This window comes from Triturus cristatus, chromosome 1_2 (genome assembly GCF_964204655.1).
Source record: "Triturus cristatus chromosome 1_2, aTriCri1.1, whole genome shotgun sequence".
Taxonomy (NCBI): Eukaryota; Metazoa; Chordata; class Amphibia; order Caudata; family Salamandridae; genus Triturus; species Triturus cristatus.
This window is the reverse complement of record NC_140580.1, coordinates 258,387,158-258,411,138: the sequence shown is the minus strand read 5'-3', so window position 1 is coordinate 258,411,138 and position 23,981 is coordinate 258,387,158. Positions and strand designations below refer to the sequence as shown.

General features: G+C 46.6%; 1 protein-coding gene across 5 annotated transcripts in view; it reads right to left on the bottom strand.

Annotated features, from left to right (window-relative positions):
* CCAR1 (cell division cycle and apoptosis regulator 1) overlaps positions 1–23,981 on the bottom strand; it is a 2,209,777-nt gene that overhangs the window by 166,842 nt on the left and 2,018,954 nt on the right. For all 5 annotated transcript variants that reach the window (XM_085603559.1, XM_085603560.1, XM_085603562.1 and 2 more), the window contains one exon: positions 2,352–2,557. In XM_085603559.1, the coding sequence (XP_085459685.1) occupies positions 2,352–2,557 (206 nt within the window). The remainder of the gene's footprint in view (positions 1–2,351; positions 2,558–23,981) is intronic.

The following is a 23,981-nucleotide window of genomic DNA, read 5'->3' as shown; positions in this document are numbered from 1 at the left end:
TAGGGTCATGAACAGAGAGTAGGTGAAGTCTAGAAGGGAGAAAAAAGCAAAAGATTTAGGGGATGACCCCCTAAGAAAGTCATGTCCAACATACACACCATGCTCAATCTGGGGCCACTGGGATGATTTGGGCCCGGTCGGCCCTGATATTCTTTGGAACTCAGGACAGAAGTGGTTATTGGTGAAAAGCCGTACAGGAGTCTAGCATGGGTTGTGAAGACAGAAAGGGAATCGGGTCCGAGGTCGGTCCACAACCTAGAGAGAAATCAGAGGGCTAAACTGGTGCTGAGGTGTACCTGCCGGTTGAAACCAAGATGGAAGTCCTCTAGTCTCCTTGTGGCTCACAGGTAAGCTGGATGGAGCCAGTAACATGTGGAAAAGCCACAGGATAGCTTCCTGAAATTCGTCACTTTGCTGCATCATTGCCAATGGCCTTGGTAATTCAGATTGTCGCAGGACAATGGTCCCAATTAACTCAGAAGGGGAACAACCTCAGGAGCGAGACTCAAAGGCATGGCGACACCCTCTTGCCTTCTCTTGAGATCAGGGCACAGCCCAGCTTGGACTTCTTGTGCTTTTTCTTCACATTACCTGTAAATTTGGATCACAGCGACAATCTGTCACTGAAATAACCTTAGGAGGGACTGGGAGCTCCCTATGGACCTTGACCAGTCACAACATGGAATCTTGTGGTGCATCACTCTGAACAGCTTCGCTTTCCAATCCTGGATGGAGCCTGGAGTGCATCAAGCCCTTTGAATCGTTGTCCAACCCCAGGCAACCAATGCGCATGTTAGTCACAGATACTGGTTAGCATCATTTCCCACACGATTTAAATCCTGTATATTTGGTGACATTTTCCTTTGCAAGCTGTAATTTTGTTTTTAAAAAAAATCGAAAAGTACAGCCTCTATAGAGATGAGAGGTTGGTCCGGATCGGCGACATTAGTGTGGAAAGAAAGGAACTGATATCAGCGCACATGGGTGAGTCTGTATAGGGCCCTGCGTGTCACTTCTAGAGAAAAGCGATGTTGATGCAGAGCCGCAAGGCACCACCTGTCGGCATGCAGGGGGCACTACCTAAGATTTTCCAGACCCGGTCTGATACCTGGGAAAATATACAAAATGTAAGGAATCCGTAGTTAGAAGTCTCTATCAGAATGAGCAATGCAATGAGGGCAGGTACGGAAATATTTGCCAGGGCCATATTCCTGTCCCTTGAGCGCGAAACCAGACAAGAACTTAGTGATTCACATTCTTTAGGTTAAGGAAAAAACCAGACAAGAGGAAACTGGTAGGCTCTGTTCTGTACAGGGATCAAAAATTGTTGGTACCAAGTAAAGATTTACAATAAAATACACTAAAGTGGTGCAATGACACACCAATAGTAGGACATCAGGGAAAAAGATGACAAAATGAATCTTGAGGTACCTTTCGTGACCTAGCCTTCCTTTGCGAATCTAACAGTATGTATAATCCTATGTGATAAATGCCTAAGCAAAGCTGGAAGACAAGAGACCGAAATCATATCTGCAGCCCTTATCAACATCCATGCAATGGTGTCCCATGATTTAAAAAAATTAAACTGTAAACCTGCTAGTGTCAAAGTTATAATACACTTCTAGTAGCCAGTAGCTGCCTCCAGTCCTTCAAATGGTTAATATCGTTCTGAAAGAAGTATTTTGACTTCATGCACCATGTCTACTAGATGTCAACCACAGATGGAGAATCCCAGTTGTTCCTTGTATGGTTTAGCATTTAACCTTCCCTCAAAGAATTGTGACAGATGTCTCCCATGTACAGACCTTTAAATGAGACAGCTAAATTACCGAAGAGAAAAATATTTAATTTTTAGCAGTTCACCCTTACTGCCCATGTCTAAATCAAATTCTAACAATGGAAATCAAAATATACCAACCATCGAAATTGATATTGGCTAACAATAAAAATCCTTCTAAGCCATACATTAGGGACCAAGTATAAGAATCCATGTAAATTGAACACAAGGAAAATATAAACATGAGGAACCACATATGTGGCAACTGTACGTCCAGGAAAACGAGATCCGGCATCGAGCATTGGTTTATCATGTAACAAATCAAGCAGCAAAATCCAAGTGGGTTTTTCATGCCTACAGAAACAGCTGGTCACCATGACATTAGGGTTAATTTTGGTTAACTCTGCAATTAGCACTTCAGGAAGTAGGTGTGGGGATTTTCTATTCCAAAAATTCTTCACTTCCATGAATAATACCTTCAGATGATTCCCAGTAATGTGGTCAAGCATCAATCAAGGGTATTTAAGATTGTAATATTAAGCTACCAGGAGAATAGGTTGGAAAATTCACTCACCTTTTTTAGGACACTGTGAATTTCCTCCATGGCAATGGACAAAGTTTGAACTGTTTTATTCAGTTGACCTTCATATTTCGCATTCACGCTTTCTGATGCCGTCAAACTGTCTTGTAATAAGGTAAAATCTTTTTTCACTACTTTGAGTTCTTCAGACAAGCCTTTTCTACACTCTTCAAGCTGTGTTATTGCTCTTGCGTCTTCCTCTGAAACATTCAAGTAATATTCAAGTAAAGAAATATACAAGAACAAAAATAGCATCTTAATTGTATTACATTGATACTGGAAGAAACCTATAATGTTAACAGGGAGCATCTCTTCTTTTGTTCTTGCAAACAATTATTGATTCATTTTTCAAAAACTCAATGACTTTTGGTAAACCAGACAATTAACGGTGATGGTAAATGAATTCATACCTATTTCACGTTAAACTGTATACATATTTGGGAATTGTAGCGGACGATAAATTCACATGGGAAGAGAAGATTTTGAAACCATAAAATAAAGCACACTATTTATACGCAAATGCTGTATGACATAGATCTGTGTAAACTGAACTGTTGTGTTACGTGCACTGGACAAAACCACAATGATACTGACCAGTAGCAACATTAGTCATACTGTGGGGACACCCCACCCTTAAGGTACCGGTCAGACAAATCAACTCTTCATCACCAAAATTACAATGCATTATGATTTTTTAATCCAATCGCCATACGTCAGCAGTACCATTAGAGAGTTTTTAGCCCCTATAACGTCACATACATAGATCAAGTGAATGTGTGTAACAAATTACACCAGTCGTTCTTCACAATCAAGATGAGTCTCAGGCAAGGCAACTTTTTAGCAACCACATGTACTTCTGTTACAAGTCTTATGTCTTTTACCTTGGATTCCTTCTACTTCCAGACCTTCTTTCATGTCTTCCACTCCAGACATGTTGAGGATGTCATAATGTTTTCTTCCCACAGCTTGAAGTAGAGCCGAGGCGGAGAACTACTACCAGTTGCAATGCTTTAGCGCTTGTGCTTAGTAACTCGCGTACATACCTGAAATTTCAAGGTTTGGAACCTGTTTTTAATGTTCTCAACATCATGTGGATATCAGTCTGGTTTATGTCCATTATCTGCCCCATAGGCATGTTTTGGTGGCATTCTCAGCATATGGCATATTAGACAGTCACTGCATCTTACCACCTCCTTGGCCAGGACTTCCAGCTCAGGATCTGTAAACTTTTATTTCTTTTGCCTGCCTGGATCCATAATGGAAGAGTGTGGCAGGTTTCTGCTTGTGATGATTGAGTGATATCAGAGGATGGCAAGGGATTCTGTTTGTCTTGTTTCAAGGTGCTTTGTCCACATAAAATGAATGCCTGCACACTCCCACACAGGAAGGAGCTGCTGGTGTACTTTTGGGGTATGCTGAAATAGTCTTGTGTGTTAATCTGGCTGTTTTTTGTTCTCTAAAGATTAATTTTCTCACAACAGGAACTTAAAATTCCTCAAAATCAGTATTTCCTGATGCTTTGAGCATGTTCTATTAATCGGGTGTAGTATATTCCACATACGCTAAAAAACGTACATTCGGTATTTAGTACAAGCGCTAAATAACAATTTCGTAGTTCACTGTGAAAACTAATAAAAAGTTTTATTTAACAAACCCTGTGGAATGGGTATTTACCCTATGCGCAAATTTGGTGGTATTTATAACCGGGGCCTTTAGCTTATCCATTTACTGGAAGTCCGTTCTGCCTCAACATGATGCATACAACTGGAAGCGTTTGTAGTGGTGCCTGTAGGAAGTCAACTTTGAGGTGAGAAAAAAGCATGATGCCAAGTGAAATTAGATTTTTTTTTTTTACATTTTATCAAACAAATTGATGTGCTGTTAGGCTACTGACTGTCCAACGCAGACTTTACGTAGGAATTGGCCCCCTGAGCAGTCTCGCTCCTCTGCATTACTATCTTAACCTAGGCAGTGAGATCACAGAATAAATACTTTACATTTCAGGCATTGATGATGACACTAGTACAGTAGGCTTCTTCACTTAGTCATGCATAAAAGGATGCCATCTTGGGGTAGAATAGTGTTGGGCGCACTGCATCTGAAGCAACAATGAGCTCTTTAACTCCAGTTATTATTGAGAGATCATAGAACTACTTTAGGCCATTAAAGTTAGTTGCCCGTCTCATGTCATGTCCAGCCACTAGTGCGACAATTCATAAATTCAGTGCTTTCAAATTAAGTTTTTTACCTAAAAAGCTTATCACATATTTACAATGATTACCATAGACAAACATGCCATGTTTACTTAATTAGCTCAAAATAACCAAGTCAGTTTCAAGGGTTGAACTCAACCCACCTTAGCCTTTGCTTCTTAATCAACTTTATCAGTAGAAACATTGAACACATTTGCCTTTAGAGGAATTGGAATTGTCCAAATACGCTCACACAAGAGCCTAGATGTCACTCTGTCTGGTTATCTGTGGTGCTGCTTAGAAATTTGCATCTCATTACAACTGATCAGATCTAATAGAAGGCCTCTTGCCATTAGCACAGAGGCCCCAAATCAGTTCACAGCGATCTGACATTTGGCAACCCACAGAGCAATGCCAATAAATGTCTTATTCATCATAGGGTTCCTCTTAATCAACCCTGCCATATTGCCTCTCCGGGAACATTGATCAATTGAGCCCCTCCCCTTCACGCAATAATGCTTTAACTTAGGGAACTACGATGAAAAATGGGGAAAAAACAGAATCAGCATCTGCCTACCTGCATCTGCAAGACTATATTTTGATACAGTACTTTCAGTCTACTCGGAGTATGGTATACCTAATGAAGGAACTTTAATTACAGAAGCTGGTGTCTCTAGTAGGATGACACCTTTGTGGCTTGGTCACAATTATTCCGCCAGTCCTCATCTGACAGACTAGATATGACAGCTTCCTCCCAGAAAAATCTATTCCTAACATCAACCCTCTTCCTGCTATCAAGGTCTCACTTGCACAAAACAGAGACTAGTTTAACCTTCAGGTTCACATGTATTGCAGTGCATAATGGTGCAAGGCATTGCAGCCAAACACAGCAAAGGATGCTCATCCCATCTAATTGTTTTTTGATGGGAGGAATTCATCGATCGTAACAACAAAGCCATTAAGAAAGAAGCTAGGAAATTTAATGTATCACCTCAGATATTCCTGTGGAGTCTTATCCAAACCAAACAACCTCCAAATTTGCACTGAAAAGCAATATGTACTACTCAACCACCAACAATAGTGGGAGAGTGGGGAAATGGCCTAAAGAATTCCATGGATATAGGTCTGCAAGCTGCAACCACAAATGCAAGCATACCTCTCTTCTCTGCAAAGCACAGACGCTCACAGACATGTTTCCTTGACGAGATTTAACCTGTGGACTTCCATGAACAGAGTCATAGATAGAATCAGGCCCCTCCGTCCAATACACAGTCAACTGAAACCACGGGTCATCCGAGTGTTGTTTTCTTACTCCAGGAACTTAAAATTCCTCAAAATCAGTATTCCCTGATGCTTTGAGCATGTTCTATTAATCGGGTGTGGTATATACCACATACGCTAAATATCGCACATTCGGTATTTAGTACAAGCGCTAAATGACAATTTCGTAGTTCACTGTAAAAACTAATAAAACAGTTTTATTTAACAAACCCTGTGGAATGGGTATTTACCCTATGCGCAAATTTGGTGGTATTTATAACCGGGGCCTTCAGCTTATCCGTTTACTGGAAGTCATTTCTGCCTCAACATGATGCATAAAACTGGAAGCGTTTGTAGGGGTGCCTATAAGAAGTCAACATTGAGGTGAGAAAAAAGCACGATGCCGAGTGAAATTAGAAAAAAATAATACATTTTGTCAAACAAATTGATGTGTTGTTATGCCACTGACTGTCCAACGCAGACTTTTCGTAGGAATTAGCCCCCTGAGCAGTCTCACTCCTCTGCAATACTATCTTGACCTAGGCAGTGAGATCCCAGAATAAATACTTTACATTTCAGGCATTGATGATGACACTAGTACAGTAGGCTTCTTCACTTAGTCACGCATAAAAGGATGCCATCTTGGGGTAGAATAGTGTTGGGCGCACTACATCTGAAGCAACAATGAACTTGGGGCAAAAGCAAGAAGATGTTCCTCAAGAAGGTCCAGAGATCAGTCCCTTCTGATGAACACTCCAATGCGCTTTTCTACTGGGAGATCATTTCCCAGAAAGTATACAGAAAGATGTGGATTTCTTCAGTACAGTGTATATAAGTGCAAAACTTGCAACCAAAGATCCAACAGCAAACAACTCAGCAGTATCTCAAAAAGGAAACCCAATATATACTTGATGACAAGCTAATCACTGAATAAAATAAGAATATCAAGAGGTGTAACAAAATCCAGCACAAGATAACAATCTCCAAAACACACAGTCATTATTTGTTCCTCTTTCTATCTCCTGTCCTTTTATTGTTTGTTCATTTTGGTGCACCTAGTGTTTTCCATCAATCCTTAGGTCGCTAGGCAATATTGAAAGACATGGTCCATGTCAAGAAAAGATTGTAAAAACGTCAGGATTATGTCACAAAAGATTCAAATATACATAAAAATAGGTTAACCAGTGGCGGTCACCAATAGGTAGTTATAGTTTGGACTATGTTTGCGTAGGACAAGCATTGTTTGGTTTGCATATAACTTTGACACTGTTTGACGACTCTTCAGGTAACTTTCCAAAGAAAATGCCACATCCACTTCAACTCCCGCCTGGAAAGTTTTGTCAGGCCTCGAAAAATATACTCGCCCAATCGCTATGGCGAGTCCATTTTTTTCAGGGTGAGCCAGTTTTCAGGACTACTGGAACGGCCTGGCAAGTGAGCTCTGCCACTGTGCTCATCTGAGTTTACTGCAGCTAATGCAGTGCTAGTACGAAGCTCTAGGGGGAAGAAGGGAGAAAAGCAAAGATGTTGATTGGCTGATTGCATCACAGGCTCGGATTGCTCAGGTGAGAAGAGTGCAAACTACATTTGCCAGAGCCTGCATGGGTTTTTCCAAATTGGAATACAGGTTTGTGGTGGCAGCGAACTGGCTGGGCACAATAGGAGAGCCATATTCCAGTTGTGCCCCACTAAATAAACGGCCACTCCACCGGCAGCAGGCGTGCACAGCAGCAGGTAAGCTGGCACAGCTGGTGTCCCCCTCGGCCTTAATAGTAACATTGTTATCTATCAAATTTCCAATATTATTATGTCACATATTTAAGCGGCGGATGTAACTAGGAGACAAACACATGTTTGTACATGTTGAGTTACAGATCACCTGCCTCAGCCAATTAAAATTATTGACAGGAGGAAATGCTTCAATTCAAATGTGATCCGCCGCCTCCCAGCAAAGTTCTGTAGGAAAGGTTTTTTCGCCTTTTATGACAGGTACCTTGGCACGGGTTGGCGCTGAAGGAGGTGCGATGTGAAATAACTGTTTGAATAAAGAAAACAAGTGCAGTTGAATGCAGGTTCTTAAGACTGGCGCTGTAGTAAGACTCTGAAGTTTATAATAGAGGATTGATTGCCTACCGTATATTAATAAGCGTGGGTGGGACAAAGGGATTGTGTGTAGCAGTGCACTTACATGCCAGGGCACACCGCTGGGACTCGGGGAACTGCGCGGGTCGAAGAAGGGACACCTCTGTGTTTTGGAAGACGTGAAACGTGTTTAATAATCCATGATTGTCATGTAATTGTATTGCTTGTGGGGGGTTGGCACTGCAGGGACCAGTGCATAGTGTGGATGCATGAATTACCACTTTTGATTAAATGCTTTGGTGCTGTTCATATGCTCCTTGCACGTGTTTACTTGTTTTCTCTTTACTTTTTGAAGTAGTTTTTCAACTGAAGCAGCTGATGCGCCACCTTTGGCTTGTACTTTTAACACTTAACAAGTGAGCCATGTTACCTCATCGATTTGAGATGCCTTCATGTTTTTCCTAACAAGGATTCGAGCCTGGTTCTGCAGTTCCAAAGCCGGCAGCCCTAGCAGCTAGGCCACATCCACTCCCCTTATCAAAGATAGCAGCATGTGGGAAAATAAAATGTATAGCAAACAGACGTGAGACCTGGAGAGGTACTGGTAAAGGGTAGAGGGGGAAAACAGCAATGAACACGTGTTTTCCCTCTCCAAGGTGTGTAGTGCATTTAAGTACAATTGAAAATTGAGGATTCCTAAAATGTGCACAACAATTTGATCTTTATGAGGGGTGAACAGGTGTTGAGCCCCTTTCTGTCATGCAAGCCGCAGGACGTGTTTACAGCAGGAGGTTTCTGCATACAGGGTTTTCGGCCCAGATGAGCTCCCTTTATGGCGCTGGCCTTCCACTAAACGGTACGAGAAGCAGGGGAAAGCCAAATCAATGAATGCATTCTTTGGGCTGTTTTACATCGACAGGAAGCGCTTCTGTTAATTGAAAAGCTGGAAGAAAAGTGGGTGGCATGTGCAAAGGAATGCAGCGTGAGTGGGGAGGTACAAGGAAGACTCAGTAACTCATCAAGAAGACACGCGGTCCTCCTCTCTGCAATTTTAAAAACAAGCATTTGCAATGCAATAGGTCTCACATTTATGAGAGTTTTACCTATTGGCATTGTAAATGACAATGCCTTTTATTTATGTTTTGTTTTCAAAACAGATAAACAATGCCAATAGCTTAAACTCTTGCAAATGTGAGACCTATTGCATTGCAAATGCGATTGGTGCCCGTGCTATAAAGATTTGTTTTAAACGTTAGGAGAGAGCGTGTCCAGGCAGGACAAAGTTATTTGAGAATAGTGCTCAGAGGCTGTAATTAAAGCCTACAGAGTAACAACAGACTTAACAGGGAGGTCCTTATGGGAGGTTACAACATGAGACAAGGCAGTACTAAGGAAGGATTACTAAGCCTATTGACCAATGAAAAGCCACAGTTTACAGTGGACAATGACACAAGCCAATGAAAAATATAGGCGGAGAGTGGGCGGAGCTTCAATCCCATACCTGAATACAGCATGCCTCGCAGAGCAGCGTATGCGCTGCCCAGGTTCGACCTAAAAAGTCACTTGTGATGACGGACAAGTTACTTACTTCGGCAGCTACCCGCTCAAATGAGATTACTAGAATCCTGAAAAGTGATACTTCCGAATACTTGGTCTTCACACTATCTAGATACCTGCTCCATGTATGACCCATAATAAGCAGGACAGTGAAAATCACAAATAAAACCTATTAGGCCAGGCTAAAGGATCTATAGCGAAAGGAAAACAAAGACAATATGTAGAAGGCATCTTACATGTTTTATACTTGATGGAATCTATATCATGCAAATGCTATCATCATTAACTTGACTTGGTTTATCTTAAAAAATAGATGCTTGGCGATGCCCCCTGTGATTTACGTCCAGGACTAAGCTGCTAGTCACCACGTGTATTTCAGCAACTTAACCCAGACCTTTAAGACAGATAGTCTTGGCGTGGCTTGACCGCCGGCAAAGATGGCGGCGTCTGAGTAGAGCTCCGCGGGGAGACGTGGCGAACCTTGCGGCATTCAGACCATACCTTCGTCCAAAGGACTTCTGACGGCGGCGGATCCTGCTGCTCTGCCTGTGAGGACGTCTTCGGCGGGTCCCGCGGCGCCTTTGAAGCATGGACCTTCCGCATTGCGATCCCTGCCTCGCATCGGATGAGGAAGTGGCGGCCATTTCCTTTATACCGGCGTTTCTGAGGTAACGGTCAATGCTTAGAATATGCCTGCATTGGCCATTATAGACTTCGTATTTTGATTTCCTTACTTCCTTTTTGTGCTCTACAAGATGTGGAGGTGCTTTTTACATATTTTTGCGATGTTTCCTGGACAAAAATTTGAATGTTAAAGCTCTGGAAATTGGTTTTAGTCATTTTGTTTGTCCCTTCTTCACATGATATTCTGCATTGTTGACAGAGATACAGGATCCATCGCTCACTAATTCAACGCTCATCTGCTATATTGTTGACTCTTCTTCTGACACACGTGTCAGTTTACTCTTTTTCTTTAATTTTCGTTTTGTACATTGTACAATTGCTTCGTGTCAGTTTACCAGATCAGTGTGCCTCAATCATATTTTGCCACTGGTGTTAGTTCTTACTCTCGTCTCAGTACAACTATTTCTTGCGCTCTTATTTCACCTTCAAGCCTGTGAACTGAAACACCTGCGCACTACCAATTTGTATTCTTTTTTCTCTAATTTACACGAGAAGGGTACGGAGAAGTAGTTCTTCTTTACCTCGTCAAGTGTTCATCAAAAATTCTACGCTGTTTTCAAAATATTCTACGTTGGAGGATTCATCAGCATCTGTTTCAAAAGGCTCTTCCTCTTCAGTACTCTGTCGTTGCAGGGAAGGTTTCCACAAAACGTCTAAAGAAAGATCCACCTTCACCACAGAAGCATCCCTCCCCGGTTTCTTTGGACATGTTACTGGAAGAAATCCGATCGCTCTGACCATTCATGGAAGATGCATCTACCAAACTGCAATTTCTCACTGACAACTGGTCGGCAATGAATGAACGACTTACTGTGGTAGAGCGCAATGTATCTTCGCTTGAAATCACTGAGAGTAAGGTTACTTCTTTGCAATCTCAAGTTAACAAACTTCAAAAACAGATGGAGGACGTGGAGAATAGAAACAGGCGTAATAATCTACGCATTTACGGCCTGGTGGAGGGCACGGAGATCAATGATCCCCTTACCTTTTTTAAGTCTTTCCTTCCGAAGATTCTAAATATGTCACCAGAAACTTCCCTCAATATCCAACGTGCTCACCGGCTCGGACGACAGCCAGCTTCTTCTACCAGTACACAACGTCCATGGGGTGTTATCCTATATTTTTTGGAGTACACTGATCTACTCAAGGTCCATGCAGCAGCTAGATCACTCAAACGTGTTGACTGGTCTGGTAATACTCTCTACTTCACTCAAGACTATGCCAAAAATACAGCTGATGGGGGCGTGGTCTCGCTACAGATGGAGTGAGACGCACGCTTTTGGAGCTCCGGGCAGCCGCTGGTGAAATTAGCGTTTAAAGCCTGCAATTAACGCCAGTGGGGCCTTACCTGGGGACGACTGCTTGCGGGACAGACTCGGGCCGATTCCTGGGGGCCTGGCGACTCCCTTGACCAGCAGACAGTGGGTTGTGCAGCGGCGGAGGGTGAGGGCTCCGGCCTTGGAGAGCACGCCCGCCATTTTGCAGCGCTGGATTCTGCGCGCTCTCGAGTGGGCGAATCCTGAAAACCCACAATAGAAGAACAGCGAGCATCGGCCGTGCAGCCCCGAAGCCTCTGGAGGTGGTGCGAGGGCTGAGCCGGGCTTGTGCTGTCCCCTCTCTGATATTCCTGGCGGCGCCCTGGGGAGAGACTGCCCATGACGCTCAGCGGGAGAGCACCTGCCATTTTGCACCACCCGCTCTGGAGCGTCCCTGAGTAACCATCACCTAGGAGCGGGGGCCTAGACTGGAGACTGCCACCATCAGTGGGACCAAGCCACCAGTAAGACTGAGGGCTGGGGAGCGCTGGCCCGGACGACTGGGGAGTGCCCGATCCGGGGGTCGCTTGCTCTGCTGACGTTTTGGGCCCCTGTACGCCGGGTCCTTGCCGGGGATTGACTTGCGTTGGGTGCCCCCCCAGCTGAGGCGCTCTGTATCCAGCGAGCCTTCTGCGCACCCCCAGTGGGCGGAGCTGCACTGCAGGCGGGAACGGGTCCGCCGGGGACCTTATGTTATCGGACTGGGCCTACCCGCCCTTGGCTGCCCTTCGCCACCTTACCACCATGGCATTGTGTAGTCCCGGGCGTTCATCTGCCCTGCTTTGACGAGATCCCCCTGAGATTTGCCAGCCCAGGGAACACTCCTGCGGACGCTTCCAGGGACAGCGAGAGGTGCGCAGCGGGGTGCTGGGGCCCTAGTGAATTGTCTTCTGGCTGGGGCGCTGCTACTCTCCTCGGACCTTCCTAAACCCGGCGGCGGCCTTTCTTGTTCCGACTCTGGAATTTGGCCTCTCCGGGACAGCGCGTGAGGCGCCTCTACCCTGCGATTATATTAGAGGTGTGCTGGTCGCCTTGAGGGGTGACTGGTGGTTAAAAACTCCTGCACTCAGCCAGCCAGCGGCGCTGGGTCGTCTTCTGCACCGCTGATTGTGGGGTGCCCGCCATCTTGGCTGCTACTGGGCCTCCTGGGGTCCACTTCGGAGGCCCCACAGGAGGCTTTCACGAAATCAGTCTACTGCCAGTGCCGCGACCGAATGGGGGACGCCTAGAGTGAGCCTAGACCTGTGGACCTGCAGACGTAGACAAGTGCTGACACTGAGGAGAGAGAATGAGGCTGCCAACTCCCTGCAGGAACGACTTACAGGCTCCGCTTGACCAGTGCTGACCAGTCACCGGCGGAGACGATCTGAAGCATAGCCGGGTATGCGGGCGGGGGGTCATTAAAGCCACCGTTGGGGGGTCCTCTTTGAGCCTTGCGCCTCCTGCGATCTCGCCTGCCTGTGATTCTCCTGGGGCATAGTACACTCCCCGGCGGGGACGCCCCCTGCTCTTCTGCCCTGCCCTACCTGCGTTGTAGCATGACCCGGACTGCTGCGCCCCTGGGGACCTCAACGCTGTACTTCTGGCCGCTTGCGAGCGGGATTGTGGCCACTTCTGCATTGGCCCGCCCTCTCTGCGCCCCTCTCAAGAAACAAGTCCGGGCTAACAGGTAGAGCCGGGCGCGGAGGGTCAGTCGCACCAGTGGACACCCCCGGGGGGATTGTTGCTCGGAGGGCTGAAGATTTGTATTGCCCTTACTCCGGCGCCAAGGAACTTAAGCCATCGCACCCTGCCCTCACGGCTAATGGCCTTTATAGGTTTCCCGGAATAGAGCACCTCAACCCAGCGATCCTGGATTTAGTGCCCGCCTGCTGCGCTTTCCCAACATCTCTGGGGCCTAAAACCAGGGAGCCCAGGCACAACTGTGAGCGGGTGGCCAGCGACGCAACAGCACCTTTCGGGCGCCCTACTGAGACACCGATCAACGCTTCGTGAACATGACTCGCTCCAGAACTGGGAAGGAGCCCCAAGCAACCCCCAAAGATGCTACAGTCATAGATCTGTGGAGCAAGCCAGGCTTGGCTCCGACGGCTGTTGTGGCACTGGGGGCTGGAAACTCCTCCGAGCCGGTTACGCAGTCTTTCATGGCGCTGTTTATGCAAGAGCTCAAATCAGAGATAGGGTCTCTACGCACGGAAGTGCAAGCATGTGTAAAGGAGCTCCGGAAGGATGCGGGGGAACTGGGTGGGCGAGTAGACGACCTAGAAAAGACCCTAGATGCTCGCACGGAAGCCCAGGAGCATTTATGGCAGCGGCTCGCCACATTGGAAGAACAGCATATTGAGTTTCAGATCAAACATGAGGACTTGGAAAATAGGGGGCGCCGGAACAACATACGCATACGAGGTGTTCCAATCAGGGCGGAAGGCGCAGACATAATGACTTTGATGGATGAACTGCTCCACGACATCAGGAGGAGATGATGACGCCTCGCCGCCAACCCTGGATCGTGCACATAGGGTCTCTGGACCACCTAGTAGGCCTGGACTCATCCCTGATATTTTGATCCGGGTCCACTTTTTTGTTGAAAAAGAAGCCATCCTCAAGACGGCCAGAGACCAGCCTGAGATTTTGTGCAGAGGCACGCCCATCCAACTGTTTCAGGATTTGGCTCCCACGACCCTGCTGTGCCGGAGGGATTTCCGACCCATCACCGACAGGCTCCGAGACCTTAATATCCGCTATCAATGTGGCCACCCCTTTGCCCTCATGTTTCAATGGGAGTCCAAACGCCGCGTGCTGAGATCCTATAGAGAGGCGGCTCAACTGCTCCAAATTCCGGACACCCCGCCGACCAGCCCTTCGCGCCAGCCTGCTAAACCTAGAGTCCCGTTGAAACCTCAGTGGACCGCAGTACGCCGCTCCAGGCATCGTTCTTCACCCGACGGCAGCAGATCATCGCAAGACAAGCAGGACATCGTACAGCATATGAAATCTCTAGAGGGAGGCCCATCGCCCTCAGGATTACAAGCGTCTGCCATCAAATGACTTGCCTTGGCACTGGTTGACATGCTAACCACCTGTCCCATAACTGGGGATAAGCTCTGATTTGTCAGACTGCAGCTGTTTCACCCCCGTTCCCTACGCCCCAGAAGCCACATTACCAGGCCCCTTGTCTGCATCTCAGAAGTGGCGGCCTGGAGCTGATCCCCAGCGATATTGACTTACTATTAGCGCGATGACCGACCCCCACTCCTATTCCTGGGAGAGTGACATCTCCGGGACAGCTTGTGCCGATGTGCCTGGCTACTCCCTTGACTGGAATAGGCCTTGTTGGCCACGTTGGCCGCTACATTATTTAAGTTACTTTCTCCGTTCCCACTCTTTTCCCTCTCATTCCCTTCCCTATGCATCCACTCGGCGGGGGGGATATATCGATGCTTGGGAGAGTCATGAGGCGGCAACTGCACCCGACGATAGGTGACGATGACTACAGTACCCTGTTGGAAGGTTATCTCCCTTAACGTGAAGGGACTCAACTCCCCTAACAAAAGGCGCCAAATATGGCGGTACTTACTGCTGCAAAACCCCAAAATAATTTTCTTGCAAGACCCACCTCCTCAAGACTGATGTACCACGCATGTCTCACCCACGTTTCCCTGATCAGGACAGCAGGTGTAGCTATCCTTTCCAGGGTGGGCATCCCTCAGGGAGATACTAAAGTGATTCGGGACACTGCGTGTAGATTTCTTAAGGTGGAGGTCACGAGAGGGCATCTCACACTCACTCTTTGTAACATATATGCCCCCAACCAGGGTCATGACGCCTTTTTGCGTAGGATCTTGAGAAAACACCTAGAGCCGGTAAACTTGGATCTCATAGTAGGAGGGGACTTTAATTTGGTATGGGATGTGGAATTAGATCGCTGTGAGGGCGCCTTTCATGCGGTGGGGGCTATGTCTGCAGCAATGAAAAAATCCCTCACTGCTTTATACCTGGTCGATGCCTGGCGCTATCATTCCCCTGGACTTCGGGACTACACTTACTACTCTCATGCGCACCGCTCCTATTCTCGCATTGACTTTCTCTTCGTGTCCCACTCTCTGATCAAAGATACCCTATCGGCGTCTCACTCCAGTATATCGATCTCTGCGCTACTATGACGGTGGGGACAGGGTAGGTACTGTCCTAGCGTGTCGCTTGAGAACGCGGGCGGCCAAAGCTCACATTACAAAACTGAAGCTGGGAGACGGATCATGGGCTACCACAGAATCGGCTAATCTTCAAACGTTCCATGACTATTATGCGTCTCTCTACTCTAGTGATCCACCGGCACCGGATCTGATATCGACTGCCCTGGACGCATGTGTCTGGGATCCTCTGAGTGAGTATCAGTCCAAGCTCCTGGAAGAGCCTATCACTCTCGAAGAAATAACCAGTGCTTTAAAAGACCTTCCATTAGGTAAAACACCAGGCCCCGACGGGCTCCCAGTCTCATTCTATCGCGCCTTCCTGCCGCAACTGCAACCATATCTCTTACGCCTCTTTAACTCCTTCACGGAATCAGTCGGGCCTTCTCCGGACATGGCGATGGCAGAAATTGCCCTCATCCCAAAACCTGGGAAAGACCACACACTCTGCTCCTCCTTCCGCCTCATTGCCCTGCTAAATACGGTTCTTAAACTTTATACCAAACTCCTTGCCAAACGGCTCAGCCTTCACTTGCCCAATCTCATTCAACCGGACCAGGTGGGGTTTATCCAACAACGCCAGGGTGCCGAGTAGCACACCTTGTTGGGAAGACTAGGTCACTGGAGGATATCGGCCTGCCTGCTCCCACTCGACGCTGAAAAAGCGTTTGATCAGGTGGACTGGGTATTTCTCCGTGCTGTCCTACAGAAAGTAGGTCTGGGTCCACGGATGATAGCACGCATTATGGCTCCTTATATCTCGCCGCTTGCTAGAGTACGGGTAAATGGTCAGCTTACGCAGCTTATCTCCATCCGCAGGGGCACCAGGCAGGGCTGCCCCCTGTCACCCCTATTGTTTGGCCTTGTGGTGGAGCCCCTCGCCATTATGATACGCCAGTCCCCTGATATTCGTGGTATTTCTCTCGGGGGCATCGAACACAAGATTGCCCTCTTTGCAGACGATTTACTTCTCACTTTATCCGATCCATTGCGCTCGCTTCCAGCGGTACATACGCTGCTGCAGACCTATGAGCAAGCCACAGGGCTTAAAATCGACCACACAAAATCATGGGCCCTTAATCTTACGATCCTGGCCGAGGGGATTACGACCCTGCAGACTCTCGTTCCCTATCAATGGGCGACTAGGTCTGTAAGGTATCTCAGTCTCAATCGAACGCTGGACATAGCCACCTGGTCCCAAGCTAATTGGCAGGAATATAAAAAGTCAGTTATTGCTGACTTGCGCACGTGGAAAGCCCTGCCACTCTCCTGGTTAGGACGCCTCAACACAGTAAAAATGTCCATACTACCGAAGATCCTCTACCTTTTTCAAACTTTACCGACGCTCATCCCAGAGCACCAAATCCAGGGGCTACAACGTGAACTGACCGTATTCATATGGGGCGGCAAGAAACCACGTTTTTCTAGTAAAATTTTAATGCTCCCACGGGACAGGGGCGGACTAGCCTGCCCTAATCTGATAGAATACTATTGGGCGTCTCATCTCCGCTTTATTCTGGAGTGGGGAGCGTGGGAGAGCGAAAAGGTGTGGGTCCACATGGATCAGGCAGTCACCTGTCGTCCACTTTGGGATCACGCTTGGCTGCCTCGGGAGGCGCGTCATCGTAGCGCCTACATGGCAGTCCCTACTAAAACGGTACTCGGGATTTGGGACAAAGTGGCAGTCCGCAGGGGCCTCACCTCTTCTCCATCCCTGCACACTGCCATTGCTCGCAACCCGCAGTTCCCCCCGCGTGTCGCCCAACCTATTTTGCAAATTGGACGGATACCGGTTGCAGAACGATACGAGTTTTATTTGTGGGAGATGACCTCAAAACCTTTGCTCAAGGCAAGCAAGAATTCCGTCTAACAGAGAAGGACAGATTTCAATATATCCAGCTCCGGCACTGGATACAGGGCTCTTCTTTAGCGCAGGCGGCCACAAAACCTTTCACGTCGTTTGAGCGGTTGGCACGTACTTTCGGCACCTTTAAGGGGCTAATTTCTCGCATATACCAAGTTCTCCACCATTCACAATGTTTGGACCCCCATCCATATCAGCAGCGGTGGCAGTCCCTTTCTGGTTCCGATGTTACCCCTTCTCAGTGGGCGTGTCTTTGGCGTGACATCCCAAAAACTTTCCATAGCATCCCCCAGCAGGAATCTGCCTACAAAGTAATGACTCAATGGTACTATACCCCCACTCGACTTCAAAAAATGCTCCCCAATGCGTCCTCCCTATGTTGGCGCTGTACTCGAGCACTAGGGGATTTTATACACATTTGGTGGACGTGCCCTCTCCTGACTGCTTATTGGAAAGAAGTCCTCAGCCATATCAAACGGGTGCTAGGATATCCATTGCTTGAAGATCTGCTCACAATCATTCTGGGCCTTAAGCCGGTGAACCTGAGAGCTATGACCCGTCGTGATTGGCATCTCAGCCTCCATATGCTGGGTGCTGCAAAACAAACTGTTGCCCTCTATTGGAAGACAGCAGAAACGCCTTCCATAAACATGTGGTTCACCCGCTTATGGCACATTGTGGCAATGGAGCTGCTCACGGCGTGTCTTCAACTCCGGGATACTAAATTCCGGAAGCTTTGGAAACCTTTGATAGACCACTTGGGGCGACTGGAAAATGTTAGAGTACAGCCACCAAGACTCCGAGCCCTACAGTTGTTAGACGATGCAGTCCACCCCACCGACCCAGAGGGTTTTTGGAATCCTACTGACTGATTACACAGCATAACACCCCCATACACTCTTCATGACTTAGACACCCTGTCCTCCAACACTTAGATCATTGTTGCCGTCCTCAGCCCAGCGTCGCATGCTGCCAGAGATGGTGCCTGGTGTAGCCAGAGCAGCACTCTCTAGTAATGTGGTGTGTCTTGATATTGGTAGTAGGGCGTCGCAACTTCCCCCTCGTCGCATCTGCTCACCCTTCCCCACTATCCTCTTCCTACCCTCCCCTCCTCCCCATTGGTTGTTTCTTCTTTGTTAATCTTCGATTCATGATGTATAGCTGTAGGAGAGTAGGATCTACACTTATGTTGCCCCCACTTTTTTCTGATGTTTACACTGGTTTCTGGCTATAGTCAGGCTGGGACCCTGCCAATCAGGGCCCCGCCTCTCTGTTCTCTCTAAACAACTTGAGTGCATATTAGATGCACTAGTAATTGGATACTGTGGTACCTTATGAGCCCCTAGTATATGATACCTTAGGTACCCAGGGCATAGGTACTTCACAGGCCTACCAGGGGCTGAAGCATGTAATATGCCACCCCTGGGAAGCAGACTAAATCTGACACCACAGGCCTGCTACTGCAGCCTGGGTGAGGTAGTGTTAGCACTCCTCACAGAGGTATAGGTTCCCTATATCTCACCTTACATACACATATAAACCTATCAGTTACCCCTAAGGCAGGCCCTATCAATCCTGAGGGCAGGGTGCTTGGTTTACATGTGAGGGGGTGCCTCTGCCTGAGTAGGGCCCCTCTGCAGCCCTCAGAGTCTATTCTCTGTGGCTGTTTGTGGATGCGGTTAAACCATATACTCTTAAGTGCATTATAACCTACCGGTAAATGCTAACTTTGGGATGGCTGCATTAAAACATGCCGTGTTTGGTGTCAACGCCTTGGAATCATACCCTCACACCAGTAACTGAGTATGATCCCACCCTTCTAGAGGGGAAGACATGTACCCACTGTGGAAACACGGTAGAATCCTAAAGAGCCCTGGCATCACAAAATGGATGCCTCCAGCACAGACACTGGGCTGCCCTCCAGCTGCTGACTGAATTCTCGCAGTGGAGGAGGCCCAACAATAGGCATCCTGTCACAGGGAGGTGTAACCACCTTACAGACAGGATTTAGTGTATTGGGGCTGGGTGGGTGCACTCCTAGAGTGCTTTGAAGTCCTGCACTGGGGGAGCAGTAGGCTCCTCTGTGCATATGCCAGCTCAAACCGGTTCAGGGGCTACCTGCCCCTGCTCTGGCGCGAAACTGGACAAAGGGAAGTGGGTGTAACCACCCACTCCCCTGACCCTCCCATAGGAGGGGTCATAGAGCTAGTCCCTCCCTTTCCTTTAGTATAAGATAGGGAACCCTTGCCATTGCAAACTAGATATCCCTGGACGACGCTCTGAAGAAGAATCCTGGCCCTTCGACGTTCCACTACCTTTGGAAGACTGAAGAATCTCCCTTGGTGTCAAGGAGTGACTCCCCTGCTTGGCAGGCACCAAAACTTTGAATCAACTGTCGCAAACTTTCCCGCTCCTGCCGGAGTCCGAAGTCCCTGCAGCCCCGGAAGTGGATTTCCTGACTTCTCGACGGCCATTGTGAGTCAAAGCAGCGCTGAGGCGAGTGGACCCCACGAGTGACGAGGAACAACAATACCCGGGTACCATGCACTATTTTCAAGTGCAATCCCTTCACGACGTTCTATGAACTTGTGCATTAAACCACGTGTGGTTCAAGCCTCCAGCAGGATTTCCACCGAAGATCAGAGGCCTACCTCGTCCTGAGTGACCGTGGGCTCCAGTGAAGCGAATCCTCACGAGGCGTCTTCGCGATCCCTTGCCCGTTGGCTTGTGGGTCCCCTGAATACTTTCTCATCGAACCAAAGGGCTCCCCTGGTTGCTCCAGGCCTGCCCTGACTTACCCCCGCTGGGTGAGTCCCTCAGACCTTGCTGGTCTGCACCGCTGACTTTCTTCACTTTCCACGAGACTTGCTGTTGCTAAAGCTTGTTGGCTCTAATCCGGTTGCCGACACCTAAGTAAGCTGCAGACTTCGTGGGACACTCGGAATCCAGCTCCTGGTCATCGTCGATGCCTCCTGGACCTCGTGGCTGAAGAAGTCAAAACACCCATGATCACCTGAAATCACCCGACGACTGTGGGCATCCATCTTCCTGTTCCCGGGTCACTGGTAAGTGACTTCGAACACTGTCTCCTCTGCTTTCAGGTCTTCTTTTTTCTGAATCCAGCATTGGATTCCACCGGACACTTCTCCAGTCTTCACAAGCAGCAAATCTTCTTCGGCTTCCATTGAAAACGATGCCGCAACCCGACACCAAAAGACACCTATGCACCCGGCTTCCCTGGGTGAGGTAACTCGTGCACTCCGGTGCTCCTGTGTGTGTTGGCCCTCGAATTACTTACCTTGTAAGTGGCTTGCTTGTAGACTCTCCCGAAGTACCCTAGAACTTTAAAAATCCAACCGCGACTTGCTCCATTGAAATCAATAGGGAACCCACGGCTGTGTTCTCACACTGCACGCGTCTCCCGTGGGTCCTTTACTTACCTGCCTTGGGTGGATTAGTGAGGCCCCAGCGATTCTAAAGACCCCAGGCCTTGTCCCCTTGCAAGTCGACATTCCTAAACCTCTTTTTTAGTATATGGTCTGGTACGCCCCTAGGGCCCCAGCCATATTTGTGCTTAACTTATTGTGAAACGTTGATGTTTACATATGTTCCTGGCTTCTAATCTCATACAGAGATTAGTAGAGTGTGTCTAGCAATAAATACATATATATTTTATATATATATACCTGTGTGGTGTCCTTTCATTTGGTAATTCAAGAGATTATAAGGTAAAACAAGCTGCTTTACATTCCTCTGAGACTTAGCCTGCAGGCTGCTCTCCACAGCTATCACTAGGATAGCTTTCTTTAAAAGGTTGTCTTAAACCTATCTACCATAAGAGTCGAATTGGACTGGTGCAAGGTGGCCACTATAACTAGTGACCAGCATATGCCAGGCCAACTTCTCACAATAGCTAAGAGATACAACAATGCCATAATGACGCAGCACTGACGTGCTTAATAGAGTCAGAGTCCTAAAACACTGACACATGGCCTGATGTCATAGGGCCTTTGTCCCGGCCTCTAAGCCATCGAAACTCTAAGATGCCAGTATTGGAGATTTTTGCGTCCAACACTACCCTTTGCTTACGACATGGTTGCCTGCATTAAGTACCGGCGCCCTGCATGTCATTTTAGGCCCACAGTGTTAGCTAGTCATGAGATAATGTATGATCCTTGGAGTTTTGCTCTGCCTTAGTCGGTATTGCCTTGAACCATTTGCATGTTGTTGTATTATGTAATGCACTATGTTTTATGTATGAATGCCAATAAAAACGTTGTGAAACAAAAAAAAAATACAGCTGATAGATGCAAGAAGTTTCTTAACTTGAGACCTGATCTCAAAACCCTTGGCGCTCGTTTTGGTCTTTTCCACCCTTGTCTATTTAAGGTCACCTACAAGAACAGAACCACGACTTACGAGAATCTGGGCAGACTGAAAGGTTTTATTAACTCTTGCAACTTGGAAGCAATGGATTTTTCGGGACCGTCTTCCTCCTAAACTGTATTCATTTTTTAATTTCTTTACAATTGTCTCTGTTTTTTCTCCGGTTCTTAAGATATATTTTTTTATCCAGAGTAATTTTGGTTCATATGACGCTGTTCTACTAGATTTAATTGTTGCTCATAATATGGTTCTTCCTTATGGCTAACCTTTTCTTTTTTCCTCACACATTTGCCCTTGTTGTTCCTGTTTGTTCTCAATAGTTTTCTGTGAGCCGTGGTTTTTCCTCGTCCTCCCCATTGGTCTGCTTGGATGTCCCTCCTTCCCACGTGGTCTCCCCCCCACCCTCAATTGGATCCTTGGTATGTTATCAATCCTTTTTATTTTTGTTATGTTATTCCCCTCCCTTTTTCTTTTCTCCCCTGTTTCCCCGCAATCTGTGTTCAATTATGTTATTTCAGTTTTATTATGTTTCTTGTTTGCATTTTAATAACTAAGTGCTACTATTTGCTTATATTTTTCTCAACTTCTTATACAACTTGAGTGATGTTGTAGTTCTTTGTTACTGGAGGGTTTATTTAAACCACTTTCCTCTTCCTTCATCCATATTTGTACTTTCTCCTTTCTATTTTTATCTTCATCTTTTATCTTCTCCATTTCCATTTCCCCTCCTATACTCTCTTTCTCTCTTCTTTTTCTCTTATCCTCATTTCGGTCACGTACTATTTTTTTGTGTTTTCTCGTGTATCAATTATCACGTCTTCTATCGTATCTCCTTTATTCTCTCGCTCTCCTTTTCTTATATTCGATTTACTTTGCTTATTGTTGGTTTAACTTTAAGTATCCTCTTTGTTGTTTGCAAGTATACATTATTCGTTCTCTTCTACCCTTTTTCTTACTTCTCCTATGTCCTTAAATTTCATATCCTGGAATATCAGGGGTCTGCACTCACCTATCAAATGGCAGCAGGTGCTAGCTTACCTCGCTAAATTGGGGGCGGATATAGCATGTTTACAGGAGTCTCACCTAACAGCAGAGGAGTCCATCAAATTAAAGAGAGCTTGGGTAGGGGAGGTTTTCTACTCCCCAGGAGATGATAAACATAATGGGGAGTTGACTCTTGTTTGGAAATCACTTTCTGTTAAATTGATCTCACAATGTTCTGATGATGTTGGCAGATGGCTATTTACTAAATTGTTAAATAGCAATGCTCCGGTCTCTTTACTTAACCTATATGCCCCTACCATTGGAGATCCTTCTTTGTGGACCTCCCTCGCTCAACAACTTGCGCACTGCATTGATGAGAACTTTATTCTTACAGGGAACTGCAACCAGTTTTTTTAACCCTTTTTTAGACCGCCAATCCAAAGCCTCGTTTATCCCCCATAGATCTCATAAGCTTTTTGTTCAAACTATTCAACAATATAAACTTTTGGATGCTCGGCGGCTTTGTAATCCTACCACCAGGGAATATACCTTTAATTCACCAGCCCATCATACCCAATCACGTATTGATTATTTCTTTGTATCACACAACATGTCCCAAACTTTAATTGCAGCAGATAGTGGCTCCATTCTAATATCTGATCATGCTCCTATTACCATTAGACTGGATGCTTTACAGAAACCCACCTCCTCTCGTACCTGGCGTTTCAATAACGCACTCCTCTCCGATCCCACATTCACTTCCTCCTTTACTTCTTTTTTCAATGAATACTTTCTGCTAAATCAGATTGACACTGTACCTTTTCCTGTGGTGTGGGATGCTTTTAAAGCCGCAGCCAGGGATTTTATCCTTGGCTATGTCTCCAAGCGACGTAAACAGTCAAGAGAATTTACTAAAACCCTCTTAGACAAGATAAAGAGACTAACATTCTTTTTATTCCGCAAAATCTAAAGATTGTTTGGCGGAACTTATTAATGTTAAATTTCAGTTCAACAAACAGTCCACAATTGATGCATCTACATTCTTATTAAAATCCAGTGAAAAATTCTATGGGTGTCAGAACAAAGCTGGCAAGGTGTTAGCTAACTAT